Source organism: Columba livia, chromosome 1 (assembly GCF_036013475.1).
Source record: "Columba livia isolate bColLiv1 breed racing homer chromosome 1, bColLiv1.pat.W.v2, whole genome shotgun sequence".
NCBI lineage: Eukaryota > Metazoa > Chordata > Aves > Columbiformes > Columbidae > Columba > Columba livia.
The window spans coordinates 102,936,211-102,953,860 of record NC_088602.1 but is presented as its reverse complement, the minus strand read 5'-3'; the positions used below and the strand labels follow the sequence as shown (position 1 = coordinate 102,953,860).

At 41.1% G+C, this 17,650-nt stretch overlaps 1 protein-coding gene across 30 annotated transcripts in view; it reads right to left on the bottom strand.

Moving 5' to 3' along the window:
• DMD (dystrophin) overlaps positions 1–17,650 on the bottom strand; it is a 1,272,535-nt gene that overhangs the window by 43,954 nt on the left and 1,210,931 nt on the right. For all 30 annotated transcript variants that reach the window (XM_065049958.1, XM_065049956.1, XM_065049960.1 and 27 more), the window contains 4 exons: positions 16,312–16,397; positions 13,735–13,892; positions 5,245–5,411; positions 3,029–3,140 (listed from right to left, as the gene is read on the bottom strand). In XM_065049958.1, the coding sequence (XP_064906030.1) occupies positions 3,029–3,140; positions 5,245–5,411; positions 13,735–13,892; positions 16,312–16,397 (523 nt within the window). The remainder of the gene's footprint in view (positions 1–3,028; positions 3,141–5,244; positions 5,412–13,734; positions 13,893–16,311; positions 16,398–17,650) is intronic.

The window sequence follows — 17,650 nt, the reverse complement described above, 5'->3', positions numbered from 1 at the left end:
TCAGCACCCCAGCTCTCTTAAATCAAAACAATACACAGGCAGCTGGGTCGAGCATGTTCCAAAACTATACTGAAATGAAAGCTATTTAATAAGAAATAGTTCTTCATATTCACATAAGAACTTTTATCACCATCTGACTCTTCCCCGTTTGGTTTAAGAAAGTGCCTTGCCAAATCCCCACCCCAGAGCTCAGCCCCGACTGTAAACACTGGCTGTAGACAGGTATCTCGGTTTAACATGCTTCCTTCTAACAAGGTGTTTTTCACCCTGGTCTGTAACTGTTCGTTAAACCCAAACAGAAAAATGATCCTATATTTAAATCCCAGTCTAAAAGTTGCCTTCTATGCTTTGTTTGAAGCCTCTTTAAAAGTCACCTCTCTTTGAACAACAGAATGAGCTGTGTTTCTTTCAGGAATAATTGTGGCAATTTTTCTGTCTAAAGGAAAATTAGGGACCTGCTTTGCTCTTTTTCTGCCTCAGCCTTTTGCAGGAGAGGAGAAGTTATCAAATCCCTCAGATATTTCATGTAGGTTCTCCAATCTCCCCTAAGCAGAATTGAAGACTGCAGTGCTCCAAAATTTCCTGGACGTAAGAGGAAAGGGGAATAAAAATACCTAAGACTTCATTGTGCACATCTAGCTTTTGCGAAGATACACCAAAGAAGGCATCAAATGTCTTCTGTCTGCCAAAACGCATTTTAAGGTGAGAGATTTGTCTGGAGTAAGAGGAAAAAATGCTCTCCCACCTGCAAACCCCTTTTTGTTCATTTAAAAAGCAATTACATACTAGACATGATAGCTTCAGTGGATGTCTTGTTGAGTCACATAGAACTTGGGTTTATTTTTTCAATAGCAGCAATACAAAAAAGATCAGGGCTCGCTGCGCATCACATTCACTTTTTTTTCCCTCCCTCAGTTAATCCTTTTCTAATTCAGCTGGCTGCTGGTGCAGTCAGGCACAGCACATTAGCACGGGCTGCTGGAGTTCAGGATTCACAAAAAAATGTACTGGCTGTGAATGGTTCTTTATTCTGAATCCAGCAATCTGGATGCAGTTGCAGGTTTTCTGTTCACCACAGTGTTCGCCTATTAGTAACCTGTATTTTTAGGGAGAACAGAAGCCTGCTGGACCCCGTGTGGCACTGAGCTGCTGCAGGTTGTGGGGGTGTCTCCCAATCCCTTTTCGTCTCTCTCTCCTCAAAACACATCTTACGAACAGGTTCAGAAAACAGTAGCAAGATGTTGGCATGTGCACTCCATGCGTCATTCATAAATCTCCCATGTCACTTATTAGAAGAATAAGAGTGGCAAACTGCAAACCAAAACCACAGCCAGTTCAGCGAGGAGGTATTCAGCTGCAGCTGGACAGAATGCTCCAATGCAGCCGGTCATTTGCTTGCTGTGCCTGTGACTGGGACCATGAGAGTCTGCTCTAGGAATGCCTGGGATGGAGAAATCTGTTCAGACCCGCCCAGGCAGCCCCAGCACTTCCCCTGACTTGCACAGCAGTTCAGGCAAATTGCCCTTCCCAGCGACCTCAACCCCTGGGGGACGGACACTGAAAAGTAGCAGCCAGTGAATACCCAGAAAAAGCTTGCAAACGCACATTAATTGCCCTTGCTGAGATTCAGAATAAATACTGCCATTTAAGTGATACAGTAAAAATTGAGAGATAGTGTAAATAAATACCCATAGATTAAAACTAACAAAAATACTGGATTTTCTTTACTATAATATTTTAGAGGAATAAATTTTTCTCCCTCTTTCCTAAGGTCCTAAGAAAACCTGAGAGTCTTTACTTCATTTCAGCCATGCCTTTCTGTTTGGATGAAGATGTAAAGACTGTTCATATAACTCCATAAGGCTAGCCCATGTGTAATTTTGATGGTTTATTTTCACCATTTAGATTTGACCTGCAGATGAAAGTAGAAGACTACCCTGTTTCCTCAAAAATAAGGCAGGGTCTTACATCAATTTTTGCTCCAAAACTTACTACTTCTTTTACACATATAGCTGCCTGTACACTATTTAGATTTACTTTTTAATGAACTATGAATAGGGCTTATTTTTGGAGTAGGGCTTATATTTCGAGCATCCTGAAAAATCATGCTAGGGCTTATTTTTGGCATAGGTGTTATTTTCGGGGAAGCGAGGTAGGGATCACCCCATCACATGACAACCAGAGAGTGCACTGCTTCAAGACTATCACAAACCAAGTGCAAGGGCAGCTGAAAGCTCAGTTGTGCTGCATCATGGAGGGGTGACTGAGAGCTCCTCTAATTTATGCCCCTCTGCTCTGGTCATGAATGGTCAAAAAAGAAAAAAGAGCACACAGAGAATAATATGGAATTTCCTTTGCCAGCTGTCTGGTATGAAAGAAATGTTTATGCAGAAGTGATCCTTTTGAGAGCTGTGAAACAAGGGTGGAGACCCTCATAACACCATCAGTGCAGGGCATCTGCACTGTGCTGCACTGAGCACCCCAGCTTCAAGTCTTCAGAAATGAAATGTCACTTGCTACTCTTGAGAACTTCCCTGGCATTTTATGTCATCACGTGATCATACAATACAATGGTACCACTAAATAGCAAAGAAATTAAAAATGCAATTGTAGTGTTGTGGGGAAGACAAGTGAAGCGGCAACTTGCTGAGGAAAGGAAGAAAAATCTCACACTGATATGGAGAAGCATTGTACCCTAAGATACAAATGAGTATTGGCACAAATCACAGGCTTCCTGCAGGATCCATAAAGTGAACTATGGCACTGAACGCAGAACAGGTCATTAACATGCGGTAATATATTACAACACAACATTGTACAAACAATGAACTTCAATTTACTTCAGACCACTGGAGTATCTTTTACTAAGCATCAGAAATTGCTGGCATGTATAGTATATAAAAGGTGATCCAATTATAGGAGGGGAAAGAAAAGCCACCCAAATGCTCCATTACCTTGCACATAGGAAATGAAGTTTTTCCTTTCTACATAAGAAGGGACAGTAAGGGTCAGTAAAACAGCTACTTACTGGTGTGCAGTATTCCACCATGGGATAGTGCATTTTATGACCTTTTGCAACACGGCCAGAGAAGAAGCAACTTTGGCAGATGTCATAGTTAAAGTGCTTTAAACTTCGGTACCTAAAAGACGACGAAAAGAACCCACAGCTTCAGAAATTCGTACGTGAATGCTTCATATCAGCTTGTCAAGTTTTCTGCATTAGTAAGTTCTATTCCCCGGTGTGCAATGCTGGGCAATGCTCATCCGCCACCGAGGGACAGCTATTGCGGCCTCAGATGTTTGTATATCAAAGATCTGAATCTTCAAGGACGATTTTAACACTGGGCAATAGCAAAGATTTCTACACAATCACTCTCTTAACACACAAAGACACCACCACACTTTTTGTTTCAATAATGCTAACTTCAGTTCTTTTCCTCATCATCATGATTCCTAACACAGAATGTCCCAAGGAAGTAAAACTCAAATAAGTAACGCCCTCCTCAACAAGTCAGTCCATCAAAGTCCTAAGTGCTGCACACAAGGCAGGAATTTGTTAGTGCCCTTCCCAGCACCTCTATCAAAACTATTTTCCTGTATGGCATTCCATCCATGCAAAACTCCTGATGCGCTTTCGGGCCCTTATTTAATCTCATCAGCTCTGTGAGGCAGCTAACTGTTGTATCTGCTATGCTGAAGTGCTTGAAAGAGCCGGAGGCATAAGGGTTGTCTTGTTCCAAATACATGAAGCAGTTCAGTCACAATGACCTCAAAAGAACATTGTTTTACACATAACGAGGCACACAGTATTAGCTTTCTAAAAGCCTCCCAATACAGTATCTTTTTGTCAAGTGTGTACACAGGGTTTCAACGACTTGCAAAGCTAGAGAAAAAATTTGCGACAGATTCGACTATCATGATAATAGATTTGTTATATAAATTTAAGACCCAGATGAGATCAGACAAGTAAAATTAGATGCAAACAGAGAGCTCCAGTGTCCACTTCCCGAGTTCTCAATGCTCACTACAGACTATCCATTCACTTGCCATCCTTTGATTTTCCAAGTGCTGCATTTTTCAGTTCTACCTACTTGTCTTTGACTGTTTATTAAAAAACATCTAAGTAATTCAGTAGTTTCAAAAACTGTATCTGGAAAAAGGAAAATCAGACTTTGTGGATGTGTTGAACCACTCACATCCCATCCTCAGCTCTTCCTCAGTAATATTTATCATTTCCCAGCTTAGATATACAAGGGGAATAAAAGCAGAAGGAGAAGAATTTAGATGATTAGAGGAACGGCCTCACTGAAGAAAACCTCAGATTCAAAACAAAGCAATACTCTCATTATTTCTTCCATTTCCCACTGTCTGTGAAATTGCATAGGAGAAAGCACTGCCCCACTACAGGCATAAAAGTAACATGCATACTCTCCCAGGTTAGAGCAAAATGATGGTTTTTCTATGTGGTAGTGCTTGCTGCTGTTGTCTATCTGGATTATAGAAACAAAATTACAGAAAGCTCTTTGTAAACAACACGATACCATAGAAGGAGAAATGCCAATGGTAAAAAAAGACCATGCATAAAAAGGACAGAAACCATACAAAGCAGCTATTGTGAAGCAAAGTGATAAAACAAGTCTAGGCATAATTGAAAGTGAGTATTTACTTAGCTGCTAAGTGGATTCTCAACAGGCATACCAACACACAGCCATTTTACAACACAGCGACTTATTCATTGCCATAGTAACCATGCTGTCGATCCAGATGTTGAAATAGACCAGCAACATTTCCCCCACTCCAGGTTAATGTTCCACCAACTACATTCTTTCTCTGAGAAATGCACACGTAGCTTCGCATGCCTGTGAATTTTCAAGGCACTTCCTCGCTTTATACCATGACAGCAAGTATGACATTAGGATCCAATTCAAAAAAGGTAACTGCATAACTGCATATATAGGACAGATTAATATAAAGCAAATCACATTAGTTGTGTGATCCACCAATACTTTGGTTGAGGCACAGAAGGACTGGGACACAGAGGAAGGTCCACATCTTAACTGACAGATGAATTTTGCTCTCTTCAACTCTTGCATCACTGTACCCAGCCTAGGTGCCACCCTCCATTGCAATTATTTTTTTTCCCTGAACAACACGCATAAAACCAAGTGCGTGATTTGCCTGGGAACAAGCGGAGCCCTCGATCCACTAAGCAGTAGCACAGATGGACAGGCAATCAATTTGTACCTGAATCCAATAATCGGACACTCCTTGCAGATGTTACACTTTGCCTGGTGTTTGGCGGTCTCGGCGGCAGCCACCCTGTGCAGGACGGGCAGCCACACCATGGACTGGGGCTCCAGCCGCATCCAGTCCAGGAACAGGGCTGCCTCGATCTCCGGCTTGTTGTTGGCCTGTAACACAGGGGGAGGAAAGACAGGGGCTGAGCACGGGTGATCTGTCTGCTACAACATCATTAACAGCACAAGCTGTTTGTTTCCTACATACTCTGTATCTTTTCCCTGAATATACTCCAGCTTTTCCCCTAGTACAGTCACTCATTAAAAAAAACCAAAACAAACCAAAACGCCAAGATCTGCCTTTGAGCCAGGAACTGAACACTATTATTAACGTTTCAAATCTCTCTTTCTCTTATTCCCTATGACAATAGACAGCACTACCGTGCTACTGTCACAATCATCCACTTACAGGATCACCTTTGATGCCTGATCTTGTGTTTTCCATCTGTCTTATCTGAGCCTGCACAGCACTGCTTCTCACCTGTTTTACAAACAGTTTGTTATCCAAGCCCTAAAAACTGCAAGTCTTTTGATCAGAATTCCTTTTGCCTTAACATCCTTCATTATTACACTGACCTTTCTTCAAAATTAATGCATAGGGAAATAATTCAAATCCCTTCTCAAGCCTGTTGTTGAACACATAACCTCTCTGTCTGCCTTAAATGCCCCAAAATCCCTCTTCCCACCATATCATCTCTAAATTTCCTGTCATTGCCTGCAGACACAATACAGTTTTGTCACATAGAATATGATCGATTTAGCCTCATATTCTATTACTTCCCACTTCGGCCTCTTTGCCAACAGCAGAGGAGCCTATGAGCGCTGCCAGGCAGCACCATTCCTCTGCTGCCTCCCCATCACATCATAACTGGTGTGATTATTTCAGGTGTCTCTTCCATGGTAATTTCATTGCAGCTCGCACCATTCACATACCAAAAAATCCCTTCCAACTCAGGACATTCAATGATTCTGTGAAATGATATATTGTTCCTACCTAGCACCATGTACGGTATGGAAAAAGAAACAGCAAAGCGACGAGAAACACAAGGCAATGGGGGACAACAGCGATCTGCCTGTTTGGACAGAGGCCCCACTGTATGGGCAGACCAGCCACTGCAAAGAACAGCGCAGAATAAAGACAAAGAAGCATCAAAAGGGACTCCAAGGAAAATGGCGAAGTGCCTGAGTCAACATTTATGGGGAACGTCTCTCCGGCGTGCCGTATGGCGCAAAGCCAGTAGAAAACTGGTTATCTGAGAACCTGGGAGCTGGTTTCAGTGTGGAAAGCGAGGTGATGGATGAGGGGAAACAGCGAAGGGATCTGGCAGAGAAGATGGGAGGGAGGACAGGTTGGCATAGGAAACAGCCCAAGCAATGAAGAGGGATACCATCCCGTTCCATTTCTCTAAACCACCACTTCGTGCTAATTCAAATTCCTTGAGACACTTCCTTCACTGCTACCCAACAGAAACAGCATATTTATGGGCTGAATATATTTAAATCATCTGCTTTCCTTCTCCAGGCTTTCAAATACAGCCCTCAGCGGGCCAGTCTTTTATATTTCCAACTTCACAACGCAGACTGTCTTCCTTTGTGGTTCCAAACCTATTTGAAGCATTTAAATAAATAATAAGCATTAATGTATCATGTACATGGACCAAGATGAATAGGGGATTGAGTGCTGGCGTTTTTTATGCTTGCTCTCAGTTACTTTTCCAGTTTCTCATAATATCTGAGTTTAATATGACCTAGCTAAAAATTTATTCAACTAAAAATGCTAGCAACAAATTTGGAGAAAAAAAGTACCACAACTGATCTAAACGAGAGAGAGCTATAAGAAAAACCAATTAGTTTTTTTAAAAAATTTTATTTTTATGCTAAAACTGTTTATAATCTTGACAAACAAGTTAACTGATCAGTACTTGCATATGGAGAAAAATGCAAAGCCTCCTAGACAGAAGCCCTGGCCACAAGAAAGATGTGGAAAAACCCCTCCAGAATATATCCTGAATAATGCATTGCATTAAAATTGACTTAAAATGCTGTTGCAACACTCTGGTTAATTAGAAACAAAAAGATTTTTTTGGTCGGTTCTTTCTTCTTGAGATGCTAATCTGGGAAACAATCTAGAGACTCCTATGACTTATTTTAAGATCTGCATATATGGACTTCTAGTACAGTCACACACACCCTTTTTGGATGTTTGGGGTAAAACCATCAAACCACCACATATCCACAGTTATTCAGATAAAGCCCCCCACAATTTAACATTCACTGCAGTTCTAGTATGAAATGGAATAACCTTTTGTTTTCACACACTGAAATATTTCTGAAGACTCCTGCATTAAATCCTACTCCTCTGGTTTTTCATGTAGCTACGGAATTTAGGAACCCCTCAAAGCAAAAAAGAGAGAAAATCAGAAGTACAATCAAGTCCAATCAACACTGGCAACAGAATTTGTTTGGAACAGCGGGTACTACCTTCTGCTGCAGGACATCCGTGAATTCAACAGAATTAATTCTAGAACTCTCCTAAAAGAAAGGCATATTTATAAAATCTATATGTCTATTTTTCAGCTAGCAGCCAGGGCAGTAGAGGGGATGGGGGGAGACTTTGTGTGGCTCACTCAGTAAGCCAGCATCAGCCAGGAACTACGCCAGCAAACCATGACCCTGCCTCACAGACTACGCTTTCTATACAGAGGTCCTCTAAGCCTCAAAAAAATTTTAAGAGGATCTCTTTAATATGCCATTTCTAATAGAAAAACATGAAGCGTACGGAAATGCTGCAGCGCAAGCTGCAGTCAGAATAAGAATGAGCCGCTCAAAGCGCTGCTCTCCACTTGCAGCTGCTTTAAATTTGCGGAGAAGATATCGCGTCGACGAAAGGCCTTCTGTAACACCCAAAGATCTATTTTAATTCTGCAGTCACTGTCAATTGCCAGCAGTCCCAATGGCTGCCTACCCAGAGCTCCGCACGCGGGCTGTACAAAACCTGCGCTCAGGGAGATTAGGTGCATTAAAATGTATCAGAACTGGTTCTGAATTATATTACATGAAGATTTAAAGCCACGTGGAGAAAAGCTGGTCAGGGCCAGACAGTATAGGACAGACAGTTCTCGACTGTTCCCTGAGCTGCTGATTTTTTTAATAATCTCTAAATCCGGTAAAGGCAGCAGCTCAAGATTTTACATGAGGGAAAAAGCCTGAATTCAGACAGTTCATATCTGAACCAACAAGATCAAGCTGTAAAGAATATTAATGGTTCCTCTCTTGAACACATTTCTGCGCAAGTCCCAATTTTTATGGTAATCACAGAGTGAATCATAAAGTAAAATTCATAAAGCCCCTTCCAGCTTACAAGTAACAATTTGTTATGAGGGACATTCAAATTCATTATGCTCCAGACACCTGTTTTTGAGTATTTACTTTGCAGAAACAATGGGGAAAAGGAAGTTGAGTGGTGCTAGCATCTTTATGCAATACTTAGTAGCTGAATTTTTAGATTTTTACCCCTCTATTTTCAGCTAGTAGTTTTAAAAATATTCTATGCTATATTAGCTTTATCTGTCCACAATATGAAATATATTCCAACATACAGTCATGATTTTAGATGAACAATGTGATATAGTTTTGGACAGAGTTAAACAATCTAGGACAAACTTGTGATAACATTTTTCATTAGTTATATTGTCTTTATGTGCAGTATAGGAAAATAGTTAGAAATAACTTAACAAGGTTAGTTTAATGGTGCTTTAAATTCAGGATGGAAAGCTTTATGTTAGTCTAGGTAAATCCCATTTTGGACAGACCAAAATGAGGAATACAATTCTTACAACTTATTATAGCTCAAAAATGCAGAGCAAGCCAGGAACAGCAGAGCTTGTCTCCCCAGAGTCAGACCAAATCCCACTCAACCTCACCTTCCACTCTAGAGTGGCTTTCTCAGTATGTTTGTGTTCTCCCCATTGCCGGCTGGCAGGAAAACAAAAGTCAAGAACTAATCATTTCTGAGACAAGTGCTGTTTCGTGGTCAAGAGAGGATTATTATAAAGGTAACTTGGGGCAATAGATAACTGCTTGCATGTGCCTCAACCCTTGGAGCAAATGCTTAAAATCAGTCCTTTGATCTCTTGCATTACATTTGATTGCACTATCTACCCCAGCCAATGTTTTTAGTGTTGTAGCAAAGAGCAATAAAATAAAAAAACATGAACCCAGAAGTGAATTAGTGTACAGCTTTATACCACCCACACTGGAAAAACACCATCTTCCTGCTCCCCATCCCCCACACACTAAACCATTTTAAAATAGCTCTTCAAAGCAGTTCACTTGTAGAACTCTTCAAGAGTGCCTCCCGAAGTCAGGCACAGGTTCACAAAATCCCACTGAAATAAAACCAGAATTGCTCTTTCATGACATTTACAGCATAGCAGCTTGAGAAAGGATTTGCTAGTTCCCTTAGGCCAGCTCTCCCCTGACAGAGCCAAAAGCAGAATAAATATCCAATGAATAGAAACAAGGGCTACCTGGATCTAACAAAAGACATCAAGTTCCTCAAGAGGAACACTGCATTTGTATGTTATTTTCATATAGACCTCTATATAAATATATATTGTTATTTGTACACAGTAGTGATATTTCCTGTTAAAAAAACAAACAAAACCAACCAAACAAAACCAGCCAACCAACAACAAAAAACCAAAACAAAAACAAAAAAACCCCACCAAAAACCCAAACCCCAAACAACAAACCACAAGACAGAAACCCTGAACCACCCCTCACAAAACAAGTGCCCAACCACAAATCAAATCACAGCATTTATGTCCAAAGTCACTTTTGGGGTCCTGGCCCAGGATTTGCAATACCCAAACTCCACCTAAAAGGACTAACAAACCCTTATTTTGGCTTTTATTTGTCTGAGCAAATACACTGGATTTGGACACAGTTAAATGGTTGTAAAAACAGGCTGATCTTGCCTTATCATTGAGCAAGTACAAACCTAGGAATGAAGACTACGCAACACAGAATATTAAAATACTTTCCTCTGTCAAAATGAATTAAAAGAAGAACATTTAAAATATGGATATGAATTAATATTCTACTATTTCTTAGTTTCATCTGTACTGGTTTTTAACATCAAGTACTCTACTCCAAGTACACTCGTAGAAGAAAGTACACTTAAAGCAGTTTATAACAGAGAACCAAATATCCAAAATCTTACTGAGAAACGGCAAGAGACATTTTCATCTGATCTGCACTCTGTTTTCGCATCACATTTCTTAAACATCCCAATGTCACAGTAACTCAGCCAAGGCAGTGATGTGAATTCCTAGGTCCTATTTATACTATACAAGGAAAGCATATTAATAATTTTCCAGTGTGATTAAAACACAGAGTGTCCTTCAGTCCATAACTATTCCCCAGACTGTTTACTTAACAAATGTGCCCATCACGGACCTAAAAGGAAAATACTTTCACACTGCAGTAGTACTTAATTCATTCAGTGCTTCACAGATCTACAGACTACTTCGATGCACTTTGAATCTTCAAGTGGTCATTAGAACAAGCTCTTCGCTCTCACTTTAAAATGTTTTGTTTTGGTGGGGTTTGTTTTGTTTTGTTATTCTTTAAAATCCTAAAGCAGAAATTAATCTCCCTGCAGCAGGTAGGAAAGATGAGTCCCATAACATCCTTTTTGTCCCACACACTATCAGCACCTTTCATATGTGAAGGCGGGAGTGGGCAGCGGGCTGGCTGCTGCCAACAGCTGGGCTGGGAACTGGCCCTCCCCAGCCCTCATTCCCAAGGACTCGCACTTCAAACCAAAAGAGCTGGAGAGATTTCCCCTGTTATCGCAGGGAACAGTAAACATCCCTCTATTTTTTTTTTTTCCTGCCTCTTTGCAGACAGACAAGGCCGTTGCCAGGGCACCTAACCTAAGGGGGCTGGGAAAGCCATTTCTGAAGCACACATTTGTTACAGACTCTGACATGACTGCAATTCATTGCTGGCTTATCATCACCAGAAAGAAGGAAAAAAAAAAAAACAACAACCACTAAAGAAAAAGCATTACTCACCGTGGGCGTACAAAGAAAGACTTAATTTAGTTTCCACACAGTAAACTATGAATTCCCACACTATTTTTAAAAATTGAATTATCTCACTTCAGAAAAAGGAGGCTGCTGGGAGCCCTGTGCCATCCCTCCTTGGCTGCCCAGCTCCTCCAGCCACTCCCTGCTCCTCCCTGCACAGCCCGAAGACCCTCGTGCCCCCCACATCACCACCACCTTACACGAAAGCATCTCTCTGTACTCCTACTTTTCTCATGGAAAGGTCTTATTTCTTCCCTCATCTCCATTCTTGGCTGCTCCTTTCTTTCATGCTTCATCCCACCCACCCTTCTGTTTGCTTCACCACTATTGTTCCTACTCCTGCTTTCACCATCCTTCCCTAAGGGCGTCCCTTTTTTCCCCACTCCTTAGTTTCTCCTCTCTCCCCTCCATCAGGGCTCTCCCTACACTTGGATTTCTGCTCCTCTCTCTGGGACTTTGTCCTCCCCATTTTTGTATTTCCCTCCTCGGTTGAGCCTCCCTACTTCTCCCTTTCTGGTCCTCCTGGAAGATCATCTGTTCTGCTGCAACCCAGGTCACAAATCATCCTCCCACTCTGCAAGTTAGAAATGAGGCTTCACCTGGAGGAAAAAGACAGGATGAAACTCCCCTTACTGCAGGTAAGAAGAACACCTATTTTTCAGTGCAGGTGAGAGAAGGAAAACGCAGGGTTTCCGCCCTTGTGATTTATGAACATGTCAAAGGTCATGCCCAGCTGTGCTTGGGCTGTTGCTAGAAATTCCAGCAGCTGGATGCATTCAGCCTGCTGGCATGTCTTCATTCGTAATGACAATGTTGCTAACTCATTTTATCAAATAAACATTTATTCCAAGGTCTGCTTCCTACTTTATAAAAACTGGTTTTTGTGTGTTACATCACTATGAATTTTATTTGTTTTATCCTAGCATAAACACCATGTTTTTGTCAGATTCTGAGGTCACTTTCCTTATCAGTTTTTCAACAGTGTTCTAAGCACTGTTGCCATTCACTTGGGAAAATGACAGGGTCCAGTGAGTCCTAATTTCTGTGGAAGGTAATTTGCACACGTAAGCTTTTGACCATGAATTTGCTGCAGCATCATTTTGTGCTGGTCTCACTTGAAAGCCCAGTATGGAACTTGAGGCTTGAAAACCATGGCAGGGTCTAACTCAGCTATGAAAGTTACTATGCAGTTTATCAGCAAGGGATATGGCCCTAAGAGACATGAATTTGGAAATGGCATCAAATACAGATTAGAACTATAAAAGGTCAAGACACGAATGAAGAAATGGGAAAATGTGAATCCTGTAGAATTAAGCTGTTAAAAGAAGTGTAAAAATACAAAAAGCAAGTGTCCCATCACGACTGAAGTTCGTGGTGATTTTACAATTAGATTCTTTTCATAGTCGCTGTGTAAGACTACTTCCAAGTATTAATATTCATTGAAAAAAACTTGCTGTGTTTTGCTTGCTACAGAACTGAAACTACTACATAATGAAACTTGTGCAGCAGGCAAAAAAGCAAACAACTCCCCCTGCCCCCAGCCAAACAAAAAATCCCCCAGGGACAGGGTTATGGGATGGGAAAAAAGAGTTTCTTCCATTGTAATGTAGAAGATGCATTGAGAGTTAATCACAGAGCATGCATTACCTCCCCTCCTCTACCTTTTCATTAAGCAGCTGTCTTCATCTTCTGCATTCTGCTGGTGGTTAGGATAAGGATGAATAATTCCCTTAACTCTCTCCTTCCCCAGCTTAAATAATTTACAAGTTAGAAAAAGAACCTCCAGTTCGCTGGGCATTCCTCAACAGAAAGGGTAGGAATTTTCAATATTCTTTAAAGAAAACTGGCATTATCCATTCAGGCAGTGGAAGGAGCTCCTCAAGTGCTCCTTGCTCCTAGACAGCACTGCAGGCAGTCGCTCCTTTCCTATCGCTCCCCTGGGCTCCTGGCTGTTACCGGTAGGTATATGCCCAAAATTCAGATTAATCATTGCTGTTCACCTACACAGCAGCAATAATTGGTGATCTACTGCTGGCAATAGAAACCTGTAAAATCAGGAGCTGCCGTAACAAAGACTTAAACTGTTTGCACGGTTCAGTTACAATATAAGCCTTGATTACAATTATTTGCTATCAACAATAGTGCAATCTGGGCTTCTTCCACCATGGCCAGAGAAGCGGGCTAATTCAAATACATTTCATCAAAGGAACGGTTTAGTACAGCAATGAACAGCACTATTAAATAACCCTCAGTACCCTAATGCTTCCAGTTTTTCAGTCCTCTTGAGAACAGCCAGGCTACCTCACCACGAAATCCAAATCAGCGAGGAAAGGTGAACTTACGAACTGGAAGCAGCTTCTGACGCTGGGCTCGATGTTGCTGCCCCCGAAGGAGGCCACCTCCCCCAGCTGCCGGGGGATCTGGATGGAGTCGTGCAGCAGCAGCCCCAGCCGGCGCTGGTCGCAGAACCCAGTGGAGCTGGCCACCTGCTTGAACAGGTCTGCAGGGGGGAAAAGGACACCCGTGGTAAAGCATCACAACCGGGAGACGACACATAGCACAGAGTCTGCATCCCTCCAAAGGCTCTCAAGGGTGTTCAGCAGCCTTGGCAGATGCGAACACAAACACATCTTCAGTTTGGCAGCTTCTCTCCCCATAAACACTGTTTTTTGTTGGTGGTTTTTGTTTTTATTTTTTATTTTTTTTGGGGGGGGGGGGGGGGTGGTTGTCATTGCTGTTGTTATTATTGGCTTTGTTTTGTTTTTCTGTTGAACAAGCAGTTTACTGATAAGTTTTAATAGCATTATTTGCTTGTACCTGGGAAGAAAGGCCATTATAGTACAGCACCTGTGGCACTACTGATAATAGCAGCTGCAATTCTATAACACAGCAAACTAAAGCACGGGATCTTCCAGCCACAACAATATAAATCATTTAAAAACACTGTTTAACAGTAAAATAACCTCACACAACGCATAGCACATTTTGAAGTCTTAACAATCAATGTACAGTTCAGAGAATCCATTTCTCCTTCAACTGAGTTGAACTGAAAACCAAGAGCTTCCTAACTTCGATATGTCATAAATTTTTAATCCAAGAGTATTTCTAAAATGAAAGGAAAACATTACGGTACGACAGAACCTGCCATCTGCCAGGAATGTTAATATCATATTAAGCTTTCATTTCTGAAGTGAAATGTCACTTGAAGCCATGTTCTGTTACTGAATCATTCTAGAAGAGAATCCTTACAGGACAGAATTACTGTCCCTTTGTAAACTCAAGGTAACTGTGTGGGAATTAGTTATGCTACACACACACTGAGGAAGTTTTACAGTTCATAAGAAAAATCAGTTTAGCATTAACTGAAATATTTATTTGGTAATATTCCTGTTGACAACACACGACCTGAATAAATTCTCCTTACTTTTCAAAGAGTTTAAAAAAAAAAAAAAAAAAAGAGACAGCTAGAATAAAATAACACCCTTTTTTTGGAGTTGCCTTAATATTTCACTTGACACCAGGGACGCAATTATAAAGGTGCTTCAGCACTGCTCAAGATAACTTTCCTAGCACTGCTTTGACACCTGTTTTCTTCCAAAGGAATAAAGGAATGGATAGAAAAATAATTATTTTTTAATTATAGGAGTTTCACTCTTGCCAAGTCTAGTTTTATAATAAATAACTTTGGGATAAATCCTTCTACCACCTCTGCAAGCCTGAAGACTTGTGCTCTAGCACAACCAACTCTGTTCGACTGCATAAATGAGAGAATAAAAATTTAAGGAGTGCGACTCATGGCATCCTTGCTGCAATACTAATAGCAACTGCATCGTGACTTTGGCATGGATGGTGAAACACCTAGAGACCTACACTGTGACACAGTAATTGCCCTAAAATCTGATGCAATTATACATAGTCATGGACAGATGCAGTTGTTGGAACTTTCTGGTTTCTCTGTAGTGTTCAACTTTCAGTAGCAGAAGAACAGAATAATAACACATGATGAAGAACTGCTATGTCACCGGGTCAAATACTAAAGGTTGGGGGTTTTGTTTGTTTGTGGGTTCTGTTGTTGTTTGGCTTTTTTTAATCACATGAATGAGTGATACCAGTTAGTTTAACCAGAAGGTTACTCTCCGGAGCTACTGTTCCCAGTAGATCTTTTCTGGATCCTAGTCTCACTAATGAACTGATTCATTAGTCAGATAAAACTAAAGCTTCAAGTGGAATTTGCAAGCATTTCAGGATTGGGTCTATTAAAATATGCAAAACTTGCATACCCTTAATATTTATTTAAAGACAGAAACTATATTTAAGCACAGTGTACAGAATAAGACCCTGACTACATTGTGGAAAACATTTAAAAAACATATTGTATTTTAAAATGCTGTAATGCAAAATGTCCTGTATTAAACCAGTGGTCTTCAAAGTGATGGTTGCATCCACTACTGGGGGTGCACAAGACTAAACTACGGGATGTGGTATAAAAATATATTTTCGTTCTGTTAGTAAATCAGAGCAAAAAAAAAAAAAAAATCTAAAAGGAGTGTTTATTTCATCTTTATCTCATACTTTTTTAATTTTTATTTTTGCTTATGTCTTATAATGTATGTAATATATCAGTACAGTGGAACACGTATATAATTTATAAATATACATCTATTGGGGGTGCACACTCAAAAACTTTCTACCGACTGGGGTGCATGATAAAAAAAGTCTGGGGACCACTGTGCTAAACTACCTTAAACCATACTGAACAAATAGCTCAAAAGCACAAGGTGGAGCAAATTAACGCACTTCCCATCTGGACTACCTAAAATAATGTCTCTGTATGTTACTGAAATGTTCATGCAATAAACAGGAGGAATGAAAACAGAAAACAAACCTAAACTAAAACCAAAGGAAATATATTGACTTACATCTATACTTATCTTCCAGGTGTGCTTTACAAAGGGATACAACACCAGTTTTGAAAGATAAGACACGGATCCTTCCTGTTCGACCCCTAAAGAAAAAGAAACATAGGCTGATAAGATGATCCATTCAGGTCATAATTTGTTTACTATAAGGATGTTCACCGCAGTACTGTAGCGGTCATAAATGAAGTCCCACACCAGCCCAGGCTGCACAGCACATGTTGGCCCGCTACTAGATAAGCTAAAAATGAAACATAAATATGGTTCTGGCTCCACAGGTATAGTCGAATTGGATTGTGCCATTGTACTGATTGAACAAGAAATGGTCTCTGTTTTTATGACAAACATGAGAGTAAGAAGATTTTAGACTATGCTTATTTGAACAGGCTTCTCTATGAACTGCTGCTGAGCTACTCGCAGGGAAGATGAGGTCCCTGACAGAACAGAAGAGCGTCCCCCTTTTGCCAAAGACAATAAAATTTCACTTTCGTTCGAAATGCGATGTAGCAGCCATTTATAGAAAGTCTTTGCTTACTGTCTGTCAGCCTTGCCCCGACTTGCTTGAGAAGGCAAGACGGAGCCAGGCAGGAAAACGCAGCCCCCGCCAGCAGCACACGGTGACAGAGGCACTTGGAAGATGTCCAGGTGAGGGATGGAGCTTGCCCAGACACCACGCGAAAGCAGCCAGGCTGCACAGCGATGCCATCAACGAGACGCTGTGGTTTCTGAGCTCCTCCTCACCGCAGCCAAACCTGTCCCAAGGGGCTGGTACACAACCCCTCAGCCCCTGTGCTGCCCCCCTCACACTCCCTCCTGCCTGAGGATGTGACTGCCCTGATACTTTCACTTTTTAACGTGACTGTGGTAAGAACATCCTCTGCACTGCACACACTGCAACAGCAAACTTCACTTCTTCTCTTAGTCATCTGGTTTAGCGCAATTTACTTCCCCCAAGACTTTTATTTGTGATAGCATTTCAAATATATAACATCTATTGCAGACAAAGACATAGATGACATAGGAAGCTAATGCCTAAAACCGACTTTTTTGAAGCAGAGCCTTATCAACAGTTTTGAAGCGGCACCAGTAAGAACACCACTGCAAATAAGATAAATCGTGCACAGGCATGCCAGTCATGCACGAGGCTGCACTGTTCAGCAAAGATGCCCGTTGTCTTTTTAATCCTATGAAAGTGTAGTAGGAACCAGTGGTGCTCATTTACTCACCCATCTCCCCGCAAACACTATAAAAAGTACAGATGGAAACTGGCAGACAAAGCTGAATTTAGAATTTGCAGCCTTTTACTAAAGAATCTTGCATTTTTCATCATGAATAAGCATTT